The sequence below is a fragment of the Bacillus rossius genome, chromosome 1 (assembly GCF_032445375.1).
Source record: "Bacillus rossius redtenbacheri isolate Brsri chromosome 1, Brsri_v3, whole genome shotgun sequence".
NCBI lineage: Eukaryota > Metazoa > Arthropoda > Insecta > Phasmatodea > Bacillidae > Bacillus > Bacillus rossius.
This window is the reverse complement of record NC_086330.1, coordinates 290,073,414-290,100,691: the sequence shown is the minus strand read 5'-3', so window position 1 is coordinate 290,100,691 and position 27,278 is coordinate 290,073,414. Positions and strand designations below refer to the sequence as shown.

The window sequence follows — 27,278 nt, the reverse complement described above, 5'->3', positions numbered from 1 at the left end:
CTTCTTTGATTCCAACGCATACAAATCTCTTTATACCCCTGGGATACAACCTACTTTTTGATGTAACATCATTCCTACCAGATAATAAAGAAAATTCATTTTATTAGATTGAGATTGTAAAAAAAACTACATATGCAATCGGGTTGGAAAATTACATTTGAGTCAGACAACATCAACACAGCCAGGCAAAATCTCAACCGGTTACCATCGGTTTTTCTAATTCATCTACTTCTTTCAAAAGTTAGACTCGAAGTCTAAATCAACCATGGAAATAAGAATGGCACAGTGTTGTAAAAATAATGCAATGACTGTTATCTGGCACTCGTCAAGTGGCCTTATTTTGATGTAATACTCGTTACATAAATTATCAGATAACTTATAGAAACAGTATGACATATTGCGATCACACATATAAAATGTGAAGCTTGACCAGACGATTTTCACACTTGAGGTAAGTCTACATTCATCTGAGCTCCCGTTACAGAAGTAAGTACATTTTGGTCAGTATGTGGGTAAGCAGTTTTAGTTTATAATCTGAGTTTTTAATTAAGCGTTACAGCTGTTACCTATTAAAATTCATTAAGATGAAATTCTATTTTATACATTGCAAGAAGTAATGTTTCGGATCAGCGTGCGATCCATAATACCTAATAATATGGCAATTGAATAGTTAATATATATTTATAAATACTACAGATAAGTTAAAATACAACACAATTAACTTTTTTTTATGTTATTGAACTAGTAACTTCAGTACAAACTAATATTCTTACCCCAATTATCACTCAAATCCGAACCATACTAATGCATTTGCTGACAATTGAAAACTAAGGGTGAATGAATTAGGGCTAAACACCTCGGCGACATCGGGATGATGATAGATTATGAGGATAGAGTGATATGAACAGAACACTGATGGAATGAATGGGCATGGGAAATTGAAGTACCCTGGATAACCTACTGGATCGGAGCAACGTCCGCCACGTTTCCCACTCGCGAGAAGTGCGGACGTGGCCCGCCGGGAATCGAACCCGGGTCGCGAGTGACCTGAACACTCGGCCTCTGTGGCTCTTTTTAACTCAAAAGGAGGAATCACATAAATTTGATACGCGTCTGAAAACTGTACATATTACACAATCTTATTTATGTTTTTATTAGAAAACTAATATTTATAACCATTTAAACTATAGAAAATAAAATTATTTTCGTGACATTGGTGAGGATCATAAATGATATTAATTACTCTTTTCGTTGTGGAAACTACTGAGGATTTAAATATTTGCGTGCTACATCTGTGCACGTGTAAATTACATTTATGAAACTATAGGTAAGTTTTAAATGGATAGTGGAAGTATCAAACCTAAATGTGAAAACAGTATGCTGAACTTATCAAAAATTAACAATTAGTTAAAATATGAAAAACAATAATTCAATTTACATTCAATTAAGTTTTATTTAGCCCGCGGCAATGGTTAACATAACGTTTGGCTATGGCACAACACAAATTGTATTAGGAGACAAAACAACGCTTTTTAAACAGTTTTATTACCCACAAAACAGCCTACATTTACAAGAAAAAGGATTTCAAAGAACATTATGTTTGGATACATGCGTATGCCTGCTATTTATACAGTAAAGCTTCATTTAAAAACTGCTACAAATTTCTTAAAGGTTTTGATCACATGTGTTATTAAAAATAATTTAACATTAGCTTGTGAAGATTTCATTTAATTACTTTTCTGTTCATTTTAGAGCAATAAAAATGACAACATAGTTTAAAATTCATAATTTAAAGTGAAACTTAAAGGAATATAATTTTTACTCAATCAAATATAATTTATCTATTTAATCCTAATAAAAAACACATTTCCGAAAAATACTGCACGCCAGTTTAGTGTCTTGAAATTAGAAGGAAATGTACGTAACATACAAGCTAGTGTCATACATAGAACTACCAGCCTTAAAAGAAAAATTACACATTTTGCCACTCTTCTTAAAGCCTTATCTTCCTGATTATGGCTCAATTCTTTGACGCGGTTGTCTTTCGAAATATATAACGTTTTTGAAGTATGGTTGTGTTTTCTTCTCAAATACAATGGATTTGTTATCTGTGTCCAATAGGTTACAATTGTTACTCAAGCTTTAATTCCAGAATATTTACAGTTCAAGAATGGCTTACACATTTATTTAGAACGCGCAGCACGCACCTTATCGTGCTTTTAATTTTTATGTAGTTTTGTACTTAGAATTTAAATATAACTTAGTTATTATATTTTTCTTAGAACGGTTAAAAGTGAGTTAACAATTAATATACATAATTAGCAAAACATTCAATGTCATAACTATTACGTTTTATAATAATAATTTCTTCTAAATAATGTCCAGTTAAAATATTTGTTAACTGATGCTAATACTATTTGTTACTCTTGATAATTTTGCAATATTATAAGTAAGGTATATTATTATATTAATAACACATTATTAATGTAGATTAAGGCAAATGACAGACCTGTAGAAGAACATGTAATTTAATAAATTAAATTTTAATTTTTTTATCGTGGATTTTGAGTGACAGCCAAACAGTATCTGGCTGAAACTATAAATAAACCTCACACACACATATACACCACAATATCAAATCACTTAACATCTCTCTCACTCTCGCACGCACAATTATGCATATGTACAAACTTTAGGGAAAAAAATACAAATGCTTACATTTTTGCGAGAGCATATTAAATTATACTTTGCAGTTTTGTTTACAAGTATTATGAATCACTGTAATAAAAAAATTATGACGTTGAGAAAACAGTACCATACATCCTTAATTATATTATAAATGCAAATGTGAGTTTGTTTGGTTGTTTGTTTGTTTGTTACGCTCTCACGCGGAAACTACTCAACCGATCATCATGAAATTTTGTATGAATAGCTTACAAGGGTATAGTTAAGGACATAGGACACTTTAAAAAAAAAATATATATATATTATTTTTCCGAAGGGCAAACAAATTGATATTGAGATGTATGATCGCCCGACTGAGATTTTGAGTAATTTGAATGAAATTTAACGCCATCTGGAGTTTCAATAAGTAAATTAAATAATTCACCAAACTAATACTGTAATACCGGCGGTCAATTCACCATTCAATTTTATTTTTCTGTTAACACCAAGCAATACTTAAACTTTTTTAATTTTTGAGATTAGGTGTCTGTTTATTTTCTTCGGTGATTGTTGTTTGGACGTTGATGCTGAAGGTTATATTTTACTTTCAAGAGAATTTTGTAATTTAGTATAAAACGATGCGGATCTTATTACTCAAGTTTTTCCGGACTTGCAACAAAATTTGAATGGTGATCAGTGGTTGTGCGCCAGAGCTATATTGGTGCCAAAAAATGATATCGTTAATAAAATCAACACATATATTAAAAGAGGTGCAAGGGGAAATGAAGGAGTATTTGTCAATAGATACATCATGGATACAGAACAAAGCACTTCATATCCTGTGGAGTGTTTAAATTCACTTGAACTTTCGGGTGTACCCTCACATAAACTTCAAATTAAACTAAATGTACAAGTTAATGCTTATGCGAAATCTAGATGCTCCTCGACTATGTAAAGGAACGAGGCTTCAGATCACACAATTAGGGCAGAATATACTTGGTGCCACTATTTTAACAGGTTTCGGTAAAGGGGAAAGTGTTATCATAACTCGAATTCTAATTATCCCCATTGATCTAAGGTTCCAATTCAAAAGAGTTTAGTTTCCCGTCAGGCTTAGTTTTGCTGTTACCATTAATAAAGCGCAAGGGAAAACATTGCAGGTAGCAAGGGCACATTTGGAAAAGCCATTCTTTTCCCATTGCCAACTATATGTAGCCTGTTCGCGTGTGTCCAATGCCCGAAATCTACACATATTTGCACAGGACAGAAAAAACATATAACATAGTATACAGGAGCATCTTAGAATAACACTCTGATTTAAGATCTTTTAAAGAAAAATGAATTTATTATACGTTAATAATTTGAACTTTTTAAAATGTTAGTATTTAAAATTGTTTATTTTTTAATAGAGGAACATATTTCAATAAAGCATGTTTTCAGTTTTTAAGCTAAATTGTATGTTAGAATTTTTAAATACTGATGATACCAGTTACGCAATAAAAAAAACAATTACCATATTATTTAAATTTCTTTGCAATGATCTTTGTTACTTATTTATGGACATCAACGCGAGCGAAGCCGTGGGTAAAAGCTAGTATTATATATATATATATATATATATATATATATATATATATATATATATATATATAAGATGAAGGACAATTTCTTAATCACAGGATATTCAAGGGATATTTACTTTCATATTCAAAGAAACTTATGAAGTCTCTAAAGTATTGTTCAGCCTGTAAGTTAGGTAATTTTATGTTGTTTGTTAAACAAATTATTTGCGAGTTTCTGACAAAAATGGGATTTTATTTCCACTTGAAGTAAATATTACAACGCAGTAAATTTTCGCTACTAAATATTTTATAAGAAAAATGTACTGGAGCTTCTAATATTCTCAACTGTAATGATAATAAGGTAAAAGTGGACAATGTTTCTTGGTTTAACAGGTGGTATCAAAATAAATTTTTTTATGAACAGTACTCAAGTGCACACAAATAGGCTGATGATTTGTGTCAAACAAAGTTCTGACTGAATTCACGGAACTTAACCACCATGCAACAGCCACGTGCACTGCGCCGCGTGGCAATCTTCGTCGTACTGGCACTGACACGAGTTGGAACTGCAAGAGATCTTCGCAATGTCACAGAACCCAAGATTCCCTAGACCTGCACATCGCTCACAGCAAACGGCAAAGACGATACTGATCATATTCAAACGGCCCTCACTCACTGCACCAAATGGAAAGCCGTCGCACTGACTTCTGGCGTGTTTTAATCTGGTCCGCTAACGTTACCTCCCAGAGTCAGTCTTATTGTGGACAGTGACGTGACTCTTAAAGCTTTCCCAAATCTCAAGTTGTACCTACGATACGGGTAAACACACCTGCGGCACGTTAGACGACTTGGGATCAGGCTGCAAACCTTTCATCAGCATCGAGCGAGGCCGATACAGCGGCATCCACGGCAAGGGCACGATCGACGGCCAGGGAGGCGCGAAGATGACCGGAACCAACACCACGTGGTGGAAGCTCTCTCACAACGCTTTAGCCGCGGGCAAGTACAAGAACAACCCTACACTGATAAAGATCACCAGCAGCATGAACATCACGGTGCACCAGGTCACTCTGAAGAACTCCCCATTCTACCACCTCGTCAGCAGCCTAACGAGTGGTTTTACGATGTGGGGCATTACCATCGACTCGGCCAACGCTACGCGCAACACCGACGGCGTCGACCCGACGGGGTCCCAGAACGTGACCATCGCCCACTGCAACATCAGCACCGTCGATGACAACATCGCCATCTCGTCGCTCCACGCCCCGTCGCGACACATCTCCGTGCACGACAACCACCTGAGCCACGGGAACGGGCTGGCGATAGGCAGCGGAACCAACTACGGAGTCAGCGACGTCACGTTCTCTGGTCTCACCCTGGACCTCCTCACCTACGGGCTGTACATAAAGAGCGACACCCTGAACGGCGGGCTCGTGACGAACATCGCCTACGAGAACATCTGCATCGAGAATGTTCGGTACCCCATCTGCCTCGACACGAACTACTACAACCAAACCGGTAGCAGGATTCCGGAGTTCCGGAACATCAGCTACAGGAACGTAGTGGTGCATACCAGCGGTGCCTTTATGCTGCAAGGCCTCAACTACTTATACCCTGTTCGAGTCGACATGAGGGATGCGCACGTGAGGAAAGGTTCTTCGTGGTCAGTGAGCCATGCCAAGATTACCGGAGCGTGGGAAGATGATGCAAGTAATGGCTATTGTGGACATGCTGGAAACAATTAGCTACTAATATTAGCCCCCCAAAATCTTCTTGTTACTGTTGGATCAACAGTGACATAAAGTAAGAGCAAACTCTTTTTAAGAATATGAGAATAATTTACATGTTACAATTGTAAAATTATCTCAAAATGTATCTTCCCATGCAGTTTTAACGCATAACTTAGTTTTTAGTGGCTTTAAGTATTACGGTACGATTTTAAAGCAAATATATGTTTTATATTTGAATATATAGTCTGTATTTCAAAGAAGTATTCACATCTTGCATGATCATAGTTTATGGATTTAATACATTATGAGAGTAATATGTACTTTTAAGGTTGTGTCAACTTAAAAACAAAATTATGGGTAGTTCGAGTAAAGATGTTTCTATGAATGTAAAGAGGTGGTACATTCTGATAAACCTGATTCATATGTACCCTTTTTTCATCACCTCAAAATACAACATAGTTACCGCTAGCCACATCAATTTTTTCACTTCAAAGAGCTTGGCACACTATATTTGTTATTTCAAAGCTTCAAAAACATTTATGTAGTGAGGCGTTGGCCATACTGAAATAGTTATGCTAAATCATACATTTTGTAAATATACGCAAATTTTTGTTTGTATAAGTAGTACAAAATTATCTCTCTAAAGCAGTGGTTACCAACCAGTGGTCCGCGGACCATCAGTGGTCCGCGAGAGCTAAAATATGGTCCGTGAAAGATTTCAAACTTTTAATGAACGCACGTCGGTGAACAAAAGCGAGCGCGGCGCGCAGGCGACCGGGGGAAGGGCAAGCAACTGACTAAACATTATGGCGCAAGCCGGTCAGTCAATTGTACGTTTTATTTTGTTTTGCTCAGCAGTGTTGTGTTAGTGATTCTGTTTAGCTGTTTAGTGGGTCAACATCTGTAACTTCTCAATATTCTTATGGATATTTTGATAAAATATGAACAGGGTAAGTAGGCTACGCATTTTTCTCTGTAAAACTTTTTTAATAAAAACATGCAATTACAAAACAGAATGTGGACGTTAGTTTACGTATGATTGTTGTGTTTGTATATTACAATATTACAAATGTTCACAACAGTTAGGTACAGTTAGTTGAAAACCTAATTATATATAAAATAAAGCGATATTAAATTAAAAATTAAGATAGTAAAAGAACACTGGCCTCCCAAATTAAAAAGTGGAGCCAGCCACAAAAATTCTTAAAAATATGCGATCATAAAATTGTTGAATTGTTATTATGCTGTTTTAGGTTTTTCGTAACGGAATAAAATCACTGTTAACTCTTTTAATGCCAAAGTCGGATAAATAGCCTTTTCTGTGTCGTACGAAAAATTGGAGGTTAGAAAAATTGGCCTGAATATTTTTTTCTTTCAAAGACGCATTTACGACACTTGCAGCGCACTCTACCGTTGTTGGTTTGACTCGCCCTACTATTAAGTTGCTTTATCTCAAAATAGAGAACAGAGTTGTGTAACCAGTCCAACTGTTTACAGTTATATTATTATTATTTTGATTATTATAGTAACATTTATTGTATATTTCATAAGCCGATCTTATGTATTTAATAATTTTATTGTAAAGAGGACAACCAAAATCTAACATATATAACACATCTTATTGCCAGAGACAACACACATTTTAACTTCAGGGCCATCTAAGCATTATTCTTTGGAAACTTTATTCATTTGCCTTAGTTCAGCACTCTGACAGGCTAATATCCAAGTTTTATTTCACAATGCAGTTAATTTGGTTTGCTGATTTTTCTATAGCTCCTTGGTTGCTAGGGACGGAAAATAAATAGTTAGAAGGATGAAGAAAGGGAGACGCCATCGCCATCTTGCAGCGGGAAGACGTTTCTCGGGCTGGGACGAACCAAAGCCTTGGTTGCCACCCGAGGAATTGAAGATTCGCGTCATCCGCGGTCGTGTGCTATACAGAATTCTCCATACTATGATTTGTGAGAATAGTTCTAGACTGAATAAGTCTCAGATAGGGAGTATCGGCGACATCTAGTGCCAACTTCCGCGTCGGTTCCGTTCATCCCCGTAGTGGTTCCGGACGACTGATGTCAGCGCCAGCTACGATCGGCCACGACGTTTGGTGAGACCGATCCAAATTAAAACAGACTTTTTAGGACGAGAGGGAAGTCGATTCTTGAGCCAGACCCCCGGCTACTTCAGATATTCTGTAGCTCGCCAATATCAGCTTCCAGCGTCCAGTGTTCCAGCGTCGCAGCAGACCACCTGGAGATCCTAAGAAGAGAGCCTCCAGCCTCCGACAGCTTATAGCTAGACCCGGCAATGGTAGTCGATGTGTTCCTGTGACGTCATTTACATCTACTTACTGACACATAGGTCTGAACAAAATGCTATCATACACTATAAATTATTTTGGTTGTTCCTCTTGCTGAATTACATGTTGACAGTAACTTCACGTCAATATTTAAGAACCCATTAAAATCGTATGTTTTCCAGTTATTACTATTTTATTTACATTAAACTTCATTTACGTCTAAAACAGACCTGGTCATAGGTAATGCAAATTTCCACTAGTCACACCACACTACCAAATTTCTTTTTAATAATTACTCTCTTGACAGTAATACAATGCAGTGACGTGCTAGCTGGATTAGCGGTCTTAGTAATCAATACAGCAGCAGCGTTCCTGAGATCTGCTGCGGAGAGAATAGGCGCCCAAACCCCGTAAGAACACCAATTAGTTACAGTTGACCATACATACATATATATAAACTCAGAGCTGTCACGCTTCTGTCTTCCTTCCCTGATAGAGAGCAGGGTTCTCATGCTGTTTTCGAACAGCATGTGAAACAGATTGGTACTGCGTTTCTGCACATTTCTTCGTTTTGAATTTAACTTTCCGTTGTGAGAAATTCAACTTTTATTTTTAAAAAAATTATCTTTTGATTCTTGTGTAAATTATAAGTGTTAATTATTTTCTACATAAGTATGTGTTCCTGCTTATAAAAATTTATTTTGTAAATATTTACAAAAATTATAAATTTCTGGCAAACAAATTATTAAGTTGCTTTATCAAAAAATAATAAGCAGTTTCGTGGATATTATAAATTGCCAGTTATTCTTTGTTGTTTATTGTGCGTTGAAAATCATTTTTGTAATAGTTGTAGTGATTATATTTTCCCACGAAATTCTTAGTACCAAGAATATTACTTTGATAACCATTCCCTATTCGCACGCCAATCCATTAAAAATAATATAACTTTTTAACGAGAACTTTAAAATAAAATAATTAGAAATGCATTATATGTTTTAATTTTATCTTAAAAAATGACAAAGAATAGTTTATTTATAAGATGTAAAAAATTTATACTTCCATACTTAAAGGTAAAAAAGTTATTAAAGGTAAAAAAAGTAATTAAAGGTAAAAAGTTATTAAAGGTAAAAAAGTTATTAAAGGTAAAAAGTTATTAAAGATAAAAAAGATATTAATATTTAACTCCAGATATGTAATTCATTTAAAAATAACTTGGCACTTTTAGTATAACCGTCATAGAATTAGACAATTTGAGGCTGGCACCAAGAGGGTTAAGGGAAATTTAAGGTACCTACCAAGACCCTTGTTTTTAACGATTAGACAACATTATTTTTTAAATTGTGTAGCAAAGATTTAAGTTTGTAAAAAAATGATAGCGAGGTTAGAATTTTTTGGATGCCAGTTTATATTTATTTATTTAATGATTTATTTTATGAATTATGAAAAAAATTAGCTATATTATTTTTTAATCTTTTACTTGGCATAAAACATAATATAATCATAACACAGTACATTCTATTGCATTTTGGTTTTGTTTTCAGAAAATGCCGCCTAAGAGAATATATGATAATAGTTGCATTAAATTTGGATTTACTTTGATAGAAAGTAATGGAGAAATAAAACCACAAAGTGTTATATGCGTAACTGTTCTCGCGAACGAAGCCTTGAAGCCAGCGAAATTAAAACGTCACCTAGAAACGATTCATCCAAATTTTTCTGACCGACCACCAGAGTTCTTTCAAGGAAAATTGGAGAATTAAAAAAAAAAAAATAAACTCGGGCCTAGTGGTACAAGATATGCATCAACTGAAAAAAAAAACCTTAGTAAATCGTTTGAGATATAGAAATTAATAGCACAATCAAAAAAGCCTCACGCAATAGGAGAAACTCTTGTGAAACCTTGTTTGATCAAAGCCGTCGGAAGAAGTTTTAGGGTTAGAAGCAAAAAAAAAAATTACAAGATATACCTTTGTCGAACAACACGGTGAGAGCTAGAATTGAACTCATGTCAAATGATATCGAGGAGCAACTTGTTTCAAGAATTAAAATGTCACCATTCTTCTCTTTGCAGTGCGATGAATCCACTGACATTTATAATTGTGCTCAGTTACTTGTTTTTGTCCGCTTTTTAGACGACGACAACATAATCAAAGAAGAACTGTTGTTTTCTCAGGAACTGGAAATGACATCAAGAGGTATCGACGTCATGAATATAATAACTGGATATTTACAGAAATATGGCATTATGTGGGAAAAGATAGTCGGTTTCTGTACGGATGGTGCTCTTACGATGTTAGGATCACATTCCGGTCTAGCATCGTTAGTCAAACAGAGGAATCCGTCAACATTAACATCGCATTGTATCCTTCATCGCCAGGCGTTAGCTTCCAAGACTCTTACTAAATGCCTTAATGAAACAATGAAATTGGCCACAAAAGTAGTAAATGTCATTAAAAGCAGTGCCTTAAATTCACGCCTTTTTAAAAAAACTGTGCACTGAAATGGACTCCAACCATGAGAACCTACTCTTTCACACAGAGGTTCGTTGGTTGTCGAAAGGCAATATGCTGGAAAGATTATACGAGCTGAGAGGAGTGATTGAGTTGTTTCTAGGTGAGAAAAAATGGAAGACTTACTAGTACAGTTTTCTGATTTGACATTCCAGATGCATTTTGCATATCTTGTGGATATTTTTACACACTTAAATAAGTTTAACTTGCAAATGCAAGGTTCAGGAAATAGACAATTAGAAGGCGTTGCAAATATTTTTAATTTCGAAGATAAACTTCGTGCTTTTATTTGCAAACTTAAGTTATGGATTAGTCAAGTTGGCGAGGGCAATTATAGTGCAGTTGCAACATTGAAGGCACTCCTTGACGACAAAAAGTATGTCATGTTTAGGGAAAGCATACAAAAAACAGCAAATGTCATTTGCAAATGTTGGTTGATGAATTCAACCGTTACTTCCTAGAATATAACAATACAGAAGCTAATGTGGACCAAAAACTGATACGCAACCCTTTTGGCACTAACGCTAGAGAAGTTGCAGAAGAAATCCAAGACGAACTCATTGATTTACAAAATGACAGGAACTGTAAAGGCGCTTTTGAATCTGATCCTTTGGAGACGTTTTGGTGTAAGAAAGCAATTTCATATACTAAAATTCGAGAAATCGCTTTGCGCTTTCTTATTCTTTTCTCAACAACTTATTTATGCGAACAAGGATTTTCTTCATTACTGAACATTAAAAACAAATCCAGGAATCGACTGAAAGTAACTGATTATATGCGTGTAGCTTTGAGCAAAAATACTACCCCAAGAATTCAAGATCTTTTACAGAAGATGCAAGCTCAAAAATATCATTGATGCAAACTGAATTGTGTACTAAAAATATATGTTTTCAATCATAACACTGTTAATTGTTTATTTTGGTTTTATAAAATGCTTATGTTAAACGTTTCGATTAACATTGAACGATTAGGCTTAAAGTTTATTTTTTAGATTGATACAGATTATTTTTTAACCTTGTAGTCCCTGCTAATAATAAATAAATTAAAGTGGTCCCTGATGAAAAAAAAGGATGGGAACCACTGCTCTAAAGTGTGACAGTGAAGCTGAAATGTACTACAGGTACTAATAACGATAAAAGAATGTTTTTTTAAGCCAATAAAGAAGGCAGGATGAGTGATTGGCTTTTTGAATTTTTCACCGAGGGGGTGAATAAAGCATTCATGATCCTGTAGAATTTTGTTTGTGTACTGTTCAAGTAGTAGGTATATAATAGGGCATCCGAGATCAGGCTTCAGGCTGTGGAGTCGGGAGCCGGTCCGCCATGTTGAATTATGACGTCACGGCGGCCATCTTGGATGAGTGTAACGGGTCACGACGTAACGGGACAAGTAGGAAATTGACCTTTGACCCTCAAAATCCGCCAAAATTGGGCAAAATTTGCCCAAAAATCCTCAAAATGCGACAAAATTTCCATTTCAGTGGAAAAAAATTCCGCCAAAAAATCTCAAAAATTTTGATAAATTGAAAATTCCCGTTTTCGAGGGAAAAACTTCTTGTTTCGAGGGAAAAATTCCCGTTTTTAGTCCTTAAAAATCCCAGCGACTAGAAAGTCCTAAAAGTGGCTTAAAACTCCTAAGAGCTAGCCGCTTTTAAGCCGCCGACCTTGAAAAAAAGGATGTCATGGCAGCCATCTTGGATGATGACGGCACCGTTGCAATTTCCGTTACGGTCGCCATCTTTAAAATCTTTAATTACTATCCGATTATAATGAAAAAAATTTTAAAATTTATAAAAAAATTCATTTAATAAAATTTTAATAATTTTTTTTTTTAAAAACAATCATTTACGACACGGAGTTCGGAGTCCGCGGTTCGAACCCGGTGAGGGCAAAAAAATATAAATGACGACCCATCCTTCCCCTGCGGTGGCTGCTGGCATACTGACTCCCACCACTTTTTTTTAAAGCATATATATCGTCACCTAGTATGACGTAATGTCCGCCATCTTGTCTTCGATGCTAGGAGCCATCATTATTGTATCGTCGGCGAGAGTGCGCTGATGACATGTTAGTTTAATTCTTATCCGCTAGAGTGCAGTAATCAATTATTGCTGTGACACCCGCCATCTTGTTATTTGGCCACCATCTTGGAATCGTGTAATTATTTAGCTAGAAATACAGGAAAAGTTCCAAAATTCATTAAATAAATCACTCATTAATTTACATATTGATTCGATCCGCTCCCTTCCTCGGTTCGATACCCGATTCATGCAATAATGTGTAATTTTATGTAAAAAAAATAATAATTACAATAAACCAGGTTCAACATTCGTAAAGAGACTCTAAATCCTCTACGACCATCATCCTATCAGACATCAAGACCTCCATTTTAGAAATGCATAATTTTAATGCTAGAAATTCGGGAAAAAGTTCAAAATTCATTAAATAAATTTGTAATCTATATACTGATTGATTAGATCGACTTAGGTCCTTGGTTCGATCCCTGGCCGATACAAAACAAATTTAATATTTTAAAAAAGTACCACTAAAGTGGCAGGTTTGAGAAAGTAAAAACACCGCAAGTTCTTTTAAAATATACTCTTATTACATAAATTCTACACAACTACAAGTTCCAAAAAATACACAGACAAATTACCAAAGTTTCGTGGATCTCTCGATTCAAATAGTCTTCTTACTATACGGACTAAGTCCTTTACATGGCTTTAAATGTCTATTCAGTTTATCAGGTCGACAAATTGGTACACCACAATTTTCACACAAAGACGAATTATCGACTTCATTAAAAGGACAGTGATACATTTCGTGTCGTTGTGCACTTGAATATTTGCTAACGTTTTGTTACAAAATATACAGCTTGATTTTGATGAATGTACAGCCAGTCTATCACAATTCCTGAGGTGCCGTTTTAATCTTCCATAGAGTATAAACCTGCTTAAACACCTGTTGCACTGATATTTAATGCGTTCAGAGTTATTACTACAATTGTGTATTACATAATCCCGTAAATTAAAGTTTTTGATCTTCTCACAGTACGTGCAGTCGGGTGATGGAACACCGCTGGATGCTCCATCCTTCATCAATGCCACTGGATCTGTTGACAACCATTGTAACACTTCTGACATGTTAACTTCTGAAGCCTTTGAGGTCTGCTCTGCGGAAGATGTTGCACGCGTCGAAATCTCCTGCTGTGCTGAGAGAGCAGGTGTAGCTGAAGACGTCGTTGTCATCGTGCTCTGCACTGATGATGGTAGACCTTCGATCCAGGTTGGTGTAGATAGTGGTAATGATGCCATCGAGTTCTCAAGAATAGCTAGATACATGTCTATTATATTATACAAGTCTAACTATCCGATCCGTTCATCACCACAGCCAGAGACGGACTGATGTCCATATCACCAGGGTCTCACTTATATAGACTCATCAGCCGGTACAACACAAGAGTCAAAACAATAACCATGTTCATTATACTAGCACTTAACTTTCTCGGAGCATTTTTTATAATGAAGATGTAAGCTATCAAGACGTGAAATTTTTTTTTTGCACTTATTGCATTGAAATTGTATTCTTTTAAGATTATTAGAACAACTGCTTCTATCATGACTGCGAGCATTTGAGGTGATAGTAAATGATGCGTTAAAGTGTTTGCACTGACGCAATGTACGCTCTTCATTAGTTGAAGTATCCTTTGCTGATTATGAAACTTCGGATGATGGTGGTATCATATCTTCTAAATCTCCTCCAATGTTGACGTCGTCGTCGTTGCCAACGGGATCTGCACCTTCTCCGTCGTAGCTGTCGTAAAGGTTCCCGCAGACGATGGTACAACCTCCGAGTTCGACGTTAAAGTCGGTAAAGATGCCATCGAGTTCGCAAGAACAGGAAATTACGCGATTTATGCACCAGATTAAACAAACTAGGTGATCCTTACACCGCCGACGTCATTAAAAAACTGAGCGTCCTGCTGTCTAGGACTCGCTTATAAACATGCATCGTACGGAATAATACGCTAGTCAAATCAAGAACTATCTACAATAATATTAGAGTCAAAAAAAACATTAAAAATAGAAGGACCACCATCGAAAAGGCAGAACATTTGGAAGCACCGTCAACGAAAAGGCAGCACATTTGGAAGCACCGACAACGAAAAGGCAGCACATTTGGAAGCACCAACAACGAAAAGGCAGCACATTTGGAAGCACCGACTACGAAAAGGCAGCACATTTGGAAGCACCGATAACGAAAAGGCAGCACATTTGGAAGCACCGACAACGAAAAGGCAGCACATTCGGAAGCACCGACAACGAAAAGGCAGCACATTCGGAAGCACCGACAACGAAAAGGCAGCACATTCGGAAGCACCGACAACGAAAAGGCAGCACATTTGGAAGCACCGACAACAAAAAGGCAGCACATTTGGAAGCACCGACAACGAAAAGGCAGCACATTTGGAAGCACCGACAACGAAAAGGCAGCACATTTGGAAGCACCGACAGCGAAAAGGCAGCACATTTGGAAGCACCGACAACGAAAAGGCAGCACATATGGAAGCACCGACAACGAAAAGGCAGCATATATGGAAGCACCGACAACGAAAAGGCAGCATATATGGAAGCACTGACAACGAATAGGCAGCACATTTGGAAGCACCGACAACGAAAAGGCAGCACATTTGGAAGCACCGACAACGAAAAGGCAGAACATTTGGAAGCACCGAAAACGAAAAGGCAGCACATTTGGGAGCACCGACAACGAAAAGGCAGAACATTTGGAAGCACCGACAACGAAAAGGCAGAACATTTGGAAGCACCGACAACGAAAAGGCAGCACATTTGGAAGCACCGACAACGAAAAGGCAGCACATTTGGACGCACTGACAACGAAAAGGTAGCACATTTGGAAGCACCGACAACGAAAAGGCAGCACATTTGGAAGCACCGACAACGAAAAAGCAGCACATTTTGGATGCACCATCATAAAGGCAGCACATTTTGAAAGTACCATCGAATAAGGAAGCTCCATCAACCAAAAAAAAAAGGCAAAAAGGAAGCACAAGTTACGAGATCTAAGTCTTAGTTAGAAATCAGAATACAAGAAACCAAAACATGAAATTCTTATAATTGAAATTATTTATTTTATTTCTTTACATTATACAAATATAAGTAAAACAAGCCATTATTGTATGTAGCCAGCTTTCCTCAGTTCCTTGAGTATGAAGGATATTTCTTTGATGCACGAATAGTTTCCTGCACGAAGCGAACCATGTAGAAGTCTTAGCTGGTCAACCAATATGTTTGGATCTTTCCATGATATGTAATCATTCTCTTCTACCACCATCTTCCTTGCACCTTTATAATAAATATTATGATCTCTGGTTTCTTCCGTTTTACCACCAACCTCAGGGTAACTTTCATTTTTTAACGGTGATCATCACAAGCTTGATCAGATTTATTTAATATATCACGTCGTTTCCATCGTTTCGGTCTCAGGACACCGCCACATTCTTCAATCTTGTCAGCTTTAGGTGCTTCATCATAGTCTAGGTCTTTGTCAACAGCATCAGAGTCACTGTAACAATCACTGTAGAAGGGTTCGTCTTCACCCAATTTACCGTAATAATTCGATGTTGATGATGTTGAACTGTCTTCATCGTATTCATGCTTCCTTTTTAGGAGTCCATCATTTTAAAAAGTAGGAAAGATCTACTTGAATTCGGCTGGAATATATTCTCACTTTTCACGTTAAGGATTCTTTCATTGTCTTCATTCTTCCGTAAATCATCATCAACCTCCATCAAATTAAGTTCTTGGTCGTGATCGGAAGAGCAAAGAAAATTATTGTCGTAATGCAGATCACTCTTCCTTAGTCTAGTAGATTCATCGTTGTCCTCTAGCTTATACGCAGGCTTGGCGTTACAAGTTCTGCCATGTCTTTTTAGGCTCTCTCTCCGCGTAAACGACTTGCTACATCGAACACAACTTATCATATTGCGCAGTGGATTTTTAACACAGTCATTCTTCTCGTGTTGTCTTTTATTCTTTCTCAAGATAAACTCTTTGCTGCAAAACTTACACCTATGTTCATTCGATACAGCGCCAGATCCCAAATCGGAATTCATATTAGTTACTGAGACTAATGCCAGATACCAATTGAGTGTTTTAAATTAGATCCATTACTTAAATATAATTTTTTTCCATATTTCAACAGCGAGAATTAATATATCTCATGCAAAAGTACTTCATGCATGTAGTTCTGCTTTTCAACAACAGATGTCGCCACATGTTGCTTGCAGGTAAATAATATTTAGTTCTTTTATGCGGGATGCAGGATGCTCACTAACGATCGCAAAAGAAGGATGGCTTCGCTAGACTCCAAGGAGAAGGAAGTCCGTCCTTCCTGTTAGTGCGTCTTAGATTTCTCAGAGATTATTATTATTTGACTGAGAAATGATATATTTTTTTAATTTCCACCTGATAAAAGTATTACAAGTGTTGATTAAGTAGCAGAAATTCACTAATTAAATATAACCTTAAATAAATTAACATGACTCATTAAATAAAAAAAATCCTTCATGAAGAGATCAATTGCTCATCTATAACCAGAAGCACTTGCAGAAAACCATCAAAATATTGTCAATATTTTGATGGTTTCCTCCGTGTGCTCCTGATTATACTTGACAATATTTTGATGGTTTTCTGCAAGTGCTTCTGGTTACAGATGAGCAATTGATCTCTTCATGAAGGACTTTTTTTATTTAATGAGTTATGTTAATTTATTTAAGGTTACATTTAATTAGTAAATTTCTGCTACTTAATCAACACTTGTAATATTTTTATCAGGTGGAAATTAAAAAAAAATATCATTTCTCAGTCAAATAATAATAATCTCTGAGAAATCTAAGAAGAACTAACAGGAAGGACGGACTTCCTTCTCCTTGGAGTCTAGCGAAGCCATCCTTCTTTTGCGATCGTTAGTGAGCATCCTGCATCCCGCATAAAAGAACTAAATATTATTTACCTGCAAGCAACATGTGGCGACATCTGTTGTTGAAAAGCATAACTACATGCATGAAGTACTTTTGCATGAGATATATTAATTCTCGCTGATGAAATATGGAAAAAAATTATATTTAAGTAATGGATCTAATTTAAAACACTCAATTGGTATCTGGCATTAGTCTCAGTAACTAATATGAATTCCGATTTGGGATCTGGCGCTGTATCGAAAGAACATAGGTGTAAGTTTTGCAGCAAAGAGTTTATCTTGAGAAAGAATAAAAGACAACACGAGAAGAATGACTGTGTTAAAAATCCACTGCGCAATATGATAAGTTGTGTTCGATGTAGCAAGTCGTTTACGCGGAGAGAGAGCCTAAAAAGACATGGCAGAACTTGTAACGCCAAGCCTGCGTATAAGCTAGAGGACAACGATGAATCTACTAGACTAAGGAAGAGTGATCTGAATTACCACAATAATTTTCTTGGCTCTACCGATCTCGACAAAGAACTTAGTTTGAAGGAGTTTGATGATGATTTACGGAAGAATGAAGACAATGGAAGAATCCTTAACGTGAAAAGTGAGAATATATTCCAGCCGAATTCAAGTAGATCTTTCCTACTTTGTAAAAATGATGGACTCCTAAAAAGGAAGCTTGAAGACGATGAAGACACTTCAACATCATCAACATCGAATTATTACGGTAAATTGGGTGAAGACGAACCCTTCTACGGTGATTGTTACAGTGACTCTGAGGCTGTTGACAAAGACATAGACTATGATGAAGCACCTAAAGCTGACAAGATTGAAGAATGTGGCGGTGTCCTGAGACCGAAACGATGGAAACGACGTGATATATTAAATAAATCTGATCAAGCTTGTGATGATCACCGTCTCAAAAATGAAAGTTACCCTGAGGTTGGTGGTAAAACGGAAGAAACCAGAGATCATAATATTTATTATAAACGTGCAAGGAAGATGGTGGTAGAAGAGAATGATTACACATCATTGAAAGATCCAAACATATTGGTTGACCGGCTAAGACTTCTACATGGTTCGCTTTGTGCAGGAAACTATTCGTGCATCAAAGAAATATCCTTCATACTCAAGAAACTGAGGAAAGCTGGCTACATACAATAATGGCTTGTTTTACTTGCATTTGTATAATGTAAAGAAATAAAATAAATAATAAAAAATTATAAGAATTTCATGTTTTTGTTTCTTGTATTCTGATTTCTAACTAAGACTTAGATCTCGTAACTTGTGCTTCCTTTTTGCTTTTTTTTTTTGTTGATGGAGCTTCCTTATTCGATGGTGCTTTCTAAATGTGCTCCCTTTATGATGGTGCATCCAAAATGTGCTGCCTTTTCGTTGTCGGTGCTTCCAAATGTGCTGCCTTTTCGTTGTCGGTGCTTCCAAATGTGCTGCCTTTTCGTTGTCGGTGCTTCCAAATGTGCTGCCTTTTCGTTGTCGGTGCTTCCAAATGTGCTGCCTTTTCGTTGTCGGGGCTTCCAAATGTGCTGCCTTTTCGTTGTCGGTGCTTCCAAATGTGCTGCCTTTTCGTTGTCGGTGCTTCCAAATGTGCTGCCATTTTGTTGTCGGTGCTTCCAAATGTGCTGCCTTTTCGTTGTCGGTGCTTCCAAATGTGCTGCCTTTTCGTTATCGGTGCTTCCAAATGTGCTGCCTTTGCGTTGTCGGTGCTTCCAAATGTGCTGCCTTTTCGTTGTCGGTGCTTCCAAATGTGCTGCCTTTTCGTTGTCGGTGCTTCCAAATGTGCTGCCTTTTCGTTGACGGTGCTTCCAAATGTGCTGCCTTTTCGATGATGGTCCTTCTATTTTTAATGTTGTTTTGACTCTAGTGTTATTGTAGATGGTTCTTGATTTGACTAGCGTATTATTCCATACGGTGCATGTATATAAGCGAGTCCTAGACAGCAGGAAGCTCAGTTTGTTACTGACGTCGGCGGTGTAAGGATCACCTAATTTGTTATATCTGGTGCATAAATCGCGTGATTACCTTTTCTTGCGAACTCGATGGCATCTTTACCGACTGTAACGTCGAACTCGGAGGTTGTACCATCGTCTACGGGAAACTTTACGACAGCTACGACGGAGAAGGTGCAGATCCCGTTGACAACGACGACGACGTCAACATTGGAGGAGATTTCAACAAATGTGATACCACCATCATCCGATGTTTCATCATCAGCAATGGATACTTCCACTAATGAAGAGCGTACATTGCGTCAGTGCAAGTACTGTGACGCATCATTTACTATCACCTCGAATGCTCGCAGACATGAAAGAAGCAGTTGTTCTAATAATGTTAAAAGAATACAAGTTCAGTGCAATAAGTGCAAAAAAACTAATTTCACGTCTTGATAGCTTACATCTTCATTATAAAAAATGCTCAGAGAAAGTTAAGTGCGAGTATAATGAACATGGTTATTGTTTGAACTCTTGTGTTGTACCGGCTGATGAGTCTATATAAGTGAGACCCTGGTGATATGGACATCAGTCCATCTCTTGCTGCGGTGATGAACGGATCGGATAGTTAGACTTGTATAACATAATAGACCTGTATCTAGCTATTCTTGAGAACTCGATGGCATCATTACCACTATCTACACCAACCTGGATCGAAGGTCTACCATCATCAGTGCAGAGCACGATGACAACGACGTCTACAGCTACACCTGCTCTCTCAGCACAGCAGGAGATTTCGACGCGTGCAACATCTTCCGCAGAGCAGACCTCAAAGGCTTCAGAAGTTAACATGTCAGAAGTGTTACAATGGTTGTCAACAGTTCCAGTGGCATTGATGAAGGATGGAGCATCCAGCGGTGTTCCATCACCCGACTGCACGTACTGTGAGAAGATCAAAAACTTGAAATTACGGGATTATGTAATATACCATTGTAGTAATAACTCTGAACGCATTAAATATCAGTGCAACAGGTGTTTAAGCAGGTTTATACTCTATGGAAGATTAAAACGGCACCTCAGGAATTGTGATAGACTGGCTGTACATTCATTAAAATCAAGCTGTATATTTTGTAACAAAACGTTAGCAAATATTCAAGTGCACAACGACACGAAATGTATCACTGTCCTTTTAATGAAGTCGATAATTCATCTTTGTGTGAAAATTGTGGTGTACTAATATGTCGACCTGATAAACTAAATATACTTTTAAAGCCATGTAAAGGACTTAGTCCGTATAGTAAGAAGACTGTTTGAATCGAGAGATCCACGAAACTTTGGTAATTTGTCTGTGTATCTTTTTGTACTTGTAGTTGTGTAGAATTTATGTAACAAAAGTATATTTTAAAAGAACTTGCGGTGTTTTTACTATCTCAAACCTGTCACTTTAGTGGTACTTTTTTAAAATATTAAATTTGTTTTGTATCGGCCAGGGATCGAACCAAGGACCTAAGTCGATCTAATCAATCAGTATATAGATTACAAATTTATTTAATGAATTTTGAACTTTTTCCCGAATTTCTAGCATTAAAATTATGCATTTATAAAATGGTGGTCTTGATGTCTGATAGGATGATGGTCGTAGAGGATTTAGAGTCTCTTTACGAATGTTGAACATGTTTTATTGTAATTATTATTTTTTTACATAAAATTACACATTATTGAATGAATGGGGTATCGAACCGAGGACAGGAGCGGATCGAATCAATATGTAAATTAATGAGTGATTTATTTAATGAATTTTGGAACTTTTCCTGTATTTCTAGCTAAATAATTACACGATTCCAAGATGGCGGCCAAATAACAAGATGGCGGGTGTCACAGCAATAATTGATTACTGCACTCTAGCGGATAAGAATCAAACTAACATGTCATCAGCGCACTTTCGCCGACGATACAATGATGATGGCTTCCAGCAACGAAGACAAGATGGCGGACATTACGTCATACTAGGTGACTATATATGCTTTGAAAAAAAGTGGTGGGAGTCAGTATGCCAGCAGCCACCGCAGGGGAAGGATCGGTCGTCATTTATATTATTTGCCCTCACCGGGTTCGAACCGCGGACTCCGAACTCCGTGTCGTAAATGTTTTTTTTTTTAAAAAATTTTTATTAAAATTTTATTAAATGATTTTTTTCATTATAATCGGATAGTAAATAAAGATTTTAAAGATGGCGACCGTAACGGAAATTGCAACGGTGCCGTCATCATCCAAGATGGCTGCCATGACATCCTTATTTTCAAGGTCGGCGGCTGAAAAGCGGCTAGCTCTTAGGAGTTTTAAGCCACTTTTAGGACTTTCTAGTCGCTGGGATTTTTAAGGACTAAAAACGGGAATTTTTCCCTCGAAACGGGAATTTTTTCCCTCGAAAACGGGAATTTTCAATTTATCAAAATTTTTGAGATTTTTTGGCGGAATTTTTTTCCACTGAAATGGAAATTTTGTCGGATTTTGAGGATTTTTGGGCAAATTTTGCCCAATTTTGGCGGATTTTGAGGGTCAAAGGTCAATGTCCTACTTGTCCCGTTACGCCGTGTCCCGTTACACTCATCCAAGATGGCCGCCGTGACGTCATAATTCAACATGGCGGACCGGCTCCCGTTGATCTCGGATGCCCTATTATATACTACTTGTTTAGTATTTTACTAATCAATTTAATGTACAATAATAGTGGAAAATGGTTGATTATTTTTGTAGCCATTAAACCTTTTTGTATTTAAATAAAAGAATACGTTTAGTGCTTGATTAATAATTATAAATTATTGAATTTATTTGTTGTGCTTTTAATTTGTTTAATATTACTGTTACAAAACCTAGATTGTTTATGAATCATTGCTAACCATTTCATATTTTACTATACAAATTGTGAAAAACTTCTAAACCATGTTAGGTCTCGACCTAGCAAAAAAATAATATGTCACGACACTCACTTTAAGGCACTCTCTTAGCGAAACCTGTGTAGGATTCCCATTATATCTATCATGTGTGGTAATTTATATACAATCTAACACGCATAGTCCCCCTACATTCCAAAAACCACAAAGCCATCACAGTGATGGCTCTAGAATATCTGAAAAGCTGGGCGAAATAATTTTAAGGAACTTTAACCAATTAAGTGACTCAGTGATCACACATCAAAACAAGTAACTACAATCGAACAAAGTGACGTTGGTTTTAGAATAATTACATTTAATAGTTTTCTTGTTTGCAAATTAGACATATAAACTAAATCTTAAGTTTAAAAAAGCGTGACTTGTTTATAATAAACTAAACTACAAAAAAAAAAACAGCTGATACCATTAACTTCAATTAGAAACAACTTTTAAGGTTGTAACCCCAGGATTAATCAATTCTCTATTGAATTGTGATACCTCAAAAGTTTCAGAAGTATTTATGATAAATATGTACCAAAATATAATATGAATTATCATTAGGCCTACATCAATTTCAATTGAAAAGTAAACAAAAAAAAATATTGATTCAAAATTGATACACAAATTCCATGCAATAATTAAAATTAACCACTTATTTGTGAATCTAATAAATAAACTCCATACAACTTGAATAACTGTGGATTTTTAAGCTTTTTTTTTTTAAACCAGTTACGTGTTGGCTCCAAGAATTGATGAAATATCTGCTTAGTCTTAGTCACCTTGGGAGTAAGCATGTAAATGATGAAATATAAGCAGTGCAAAGCCACTAATTGTTTGTGCTTGCCCTAAACGTAAAATGCACGAAATAAACGAAATTAGCACAACAGAAAATCAATGAAATCAAAACTGTTTTGGTTGCATGTAGTATTTTTTTTATAAATGTGTATTAAATGAGTAACATACAGTTAAGTATACTGACCCTAACACGATACACAAGATTAACTCTTAGAAATGAGCCTAATTTTCAGTTTAATGACTGCAGGCTATGTTTGTATATAGAATTTAATTACGCTGATTAAACCGTTACAGATAACACACAGGAGCTATGTCACAGCAGCACTGCCACGTGAGCCAGCAAGAAGCACACATTCTTCCAAATACTAAGCCTGTGCGAATATCAGTTTTTTAGTTCGAATAGAATTCGAATACGAATACCAAATTATTCTCGAATACGAATATTGAGTTCGAATAATTGGAATGAGAATTGAAATCCCATAAAACATGTTATATATATTACATCACATTACAATATGATAACAGGTACATATTTACTGATACAATGTATGTAGAATCAAAAAACTGACAGTACTTAAAATTTAAGGTTCTCCAATTTTATAATTAGTTCGTATTAAAAAGAGTCTTGTCACATCACTACATATTAGCTAATTTAAATTTTTGTGGAGAAACACAAGCTGCTCTACATTTTCGGGGAGTAGACTCTCTCTCTTCTACACGTCACAATGTTGCCAGCTGTTGAGAAAAGTCTCTCACTGCACACTTGTGTGGCAGGTATAGGCAAGTACTTTCTTGCTACCACAGCTATGTTTCGGAAACAAGTGCGCCCCTTCTCTGACCAGAAACTGAAAGGATTTTCATTCTTTGGGATTAAGGGTGCTGCCAGACATTCGTTTACTTCTCCTTGGATAGTTTCTTAGTAGCTTGCAAGAGTAGACTGAGCTGCTGTTGAAGGTTTCACGTAGGCCCACAGAGATGACTTCTTAATAGGCATTTCACTTGTAGCTTCACTTGTCTCAGTTATAGTTTCAGCTACTGTGTTCAGCTTACACAGCTTACATACCTCCCTGCACAAATTTTCAACCCATATATATTTTTTTTAATTTTCATCCTTAATTAGTGAATTTTTGAACCGTGGATATACCATCATAGAAAACACATTTACTTCACAATCTTGGTACACCATGTATTGTGATCGCAAGCTTTTAAGTAAGTTCTTAACAAGAGTTTTTTTTTTTTGACGCGCGGGACAGGATAATTGCCTGAGCTGTCACTACGCGAGGAATTTGGGAAGGGTGGGAAGGGTATAAAGTGGGGGTGGGGGGGGGGGGTGCGGGTTTGCCGCCTGCATCCGGTCGTTTAATGTGTATTATCCTATTGAAAAACATTGACGTAGCATGTTAGGCTTTTGGAGTCTTTGCTGTGAGTATGCGGCCAGATGTTTTCCACATGGTCTGTACAATTTTCTTTCTCTTCGCCGTCACGTTCGGAACGAAATTACAGTGCCGACAAACCATGTTTCACCCTCTAATCTGAAAACTGCCACCTATAACGTACCGGTTGTATGGATTTTACAGACACGTATTTATCTTTATCAGTATGCTAACAGTTCAAATCTATTTTAAACGACCTGACGACATTCTTCTACATAAAATACGTTAGTTATCGCTCCGAATTACTGTGTTCAAACGGGCTTTACGTGGCCAGATGTAGTGATCCCGCTCCGCCTTTTTTGTAAATGACTGAATATTCGTTTTTTCGAAGTGTTAGTATTCGAAATCGAATCGAATACGAATAATAAACTATTCGTTTTGATATTCGAAAATTCGAATATTCGCACAGGCCTACCAAATACGCTATAGGCCTATTACATATCATAAATATATTACATATATCTCACAGGTGAAAATAATTTCTGCGTATTAATACCGTCCTTCTGTAATTATGTTCACACTTATAAAGACACATTATTGGTTAGATAAATTTGAAACTGCAGGCCATTAACAAAAATAATTGACAGTTAAGTTAATAGTTATTCATAGTATAATAGCTAGTGTTTACCTAACGAAGTTATTGCCAATATTACTATAAATAGTGTAAAATAATTTTTTTATTGGCTGTTCCTGGCACTTTGTATCTTAAAAGGGGTTGAATTGAGACCAGCAGAGGGCATGATGACTTCTTTCCCAAGCTATTTAAATTGGTTAACCTCTCAAAACAAGAATTTTCTTTTGTCACCCGACCTATTCCCAAAGGAAATGTAACTCCTTTCTAAAACACATGAACTATTTCAAGCTGGAATTATAAGTGGTTATCCAACCATCCAGTATCATAAGGCACCCTATTTGATACTTTTAAAGACAACTTTTAACAAAAAATTAACTATAAAAGTAATTAAGTTAAGAATGTTGGCATTAATATTGAATTATTTTCACAGGTTGCCAGTGGAAGACGACTCTATTGGTGATTTCACAAGCAAACAGAAGTGGATAGACGAGTTCACTTATAATTCGACACTTGGAACGCATTTCATAAGTGGCGTTAAAATGCATGAACAGCCAAGTAGATTTCTGACAAAGATCGTGATATTCGCCTTGCTTCAAGTTGGATGTGCGAGGGATCTCCGTAATGTTACAGAACCCAAGACTCCACAAATTTGCATGTCACTGAAAGCTACTGGACGGGATGACACCGATCTCATACAAACAGCTCTGAATTCTTGCACCACAGGGAAAGCAGTTTCTTTGTCATCCGGTGTCTTTCATTCTGGTCCACTGACTATACCATCTGGTGTAAGTCTGCTGGTTGACAAAGCAGTCACCCTGAAGGCTACACCAGACCCTAAGCTATACGACCAAGGAGCGAAAACATGCGGTACTCTGGACGACTACGGCGTCGGCTGCAAGGCCTTCATCACGATGCTCCGAGCCAAAGGCAGCGGAATCTATGGAAAAGGTGCGATCGATGGTCAAGGAGGCGAGAAAATGACTGGGACGAACACGACATGGTGGCAGCTCTCCCATGATGCTAAGGTTAACGGCAAATACCAGAACAATCCTCGACTGATACAAATCAACAACTCTGTAGACATCACGGTGTACCAGATCACGTTAAAGAACTCTCCTTTTTACCACCTTACCAGCAGCGAGACAAATGGATTCACAGTGTGGGGCATCACCATCGACTCGGCTAATGCCACCCGCAACACTGATGGCGTGAACCCAATGGGCTCGCAGAATGTCACCATAGCCTACTGCAACATACGCACTGTAGATGATAACATAGCCATAAAGGCTGTCACTGCTCCATCACGGCATATTTCAGTTTACAGCAACCACTTTAATCACGGAGATGGTGTTGCGATAGGCAGTGAAGTCAATAATGGAGTCAGCGACGTGACGTTTATCGGGCTCACGCTCAATCACCTCATCTACGGAATCTACATCAAGAGCGACACCCTGAACGGAGGTCTCGTAACTAACATCACATATGAAAACATCTGTATCGAAAACGTCCGGGACCCAATTTGTCTCGACACAAATTACTACAACAAAACGGGTGACCGCATACCAGAGATCAGGAACATAACTTTCAATAACATTTGGGTCCACAGCAAAGGAAACTTTATATTTAACGGCTTAAACGATTCATTTCCTGTATACATTCAAATGAATGATGTACACATAAAAGAAGGTTCACGTTGGTCAGTGAATCATGCTAAAATTACAGGATCCTGGAAAAATGATGTTAGTATTAAGAATTGTGGATATTATGGCAATAATTATTAGATTAATTTGCTTCAGTCTTTTTAACTGCCACTTTTAGAGTGAATTAAAAGTTTATTTAAAAC

General features: G+C 36.8%; 1 protein-coding gene and 1 pseudogene across 1 annotated transcript; both read left to right on the top strand.

Annotated features, from left to right (window-relative positions):
• The first annotated feature begins 443 nt into the window (after positions 1 to 443).
• LOC134530165 (endo-polygalacturonase-like) lies at positions 444 to 27,278 on the top strand. Its single transcript, XM_063364801.1, has 2 exons — positions 444 to 486; positions 25,866 to 27,278. The coding sequence occupies exon 2, from the start codon at positions 25,975 to 25,977 to the stop codon at positions 27,214 to 27,216; it is 1,242 nt and encodes a 413-aa protein (XP_063220871.1). The 5' UTR covers positions 444 to 486; positions 25,866 to 25,974; the 3' UTR covers positions 27,217 to 27,278.
• Positions 4,726 to 5,971, top strand: LOC134527625 (endo-polygalacturonase-like; annotated as a pseudogene).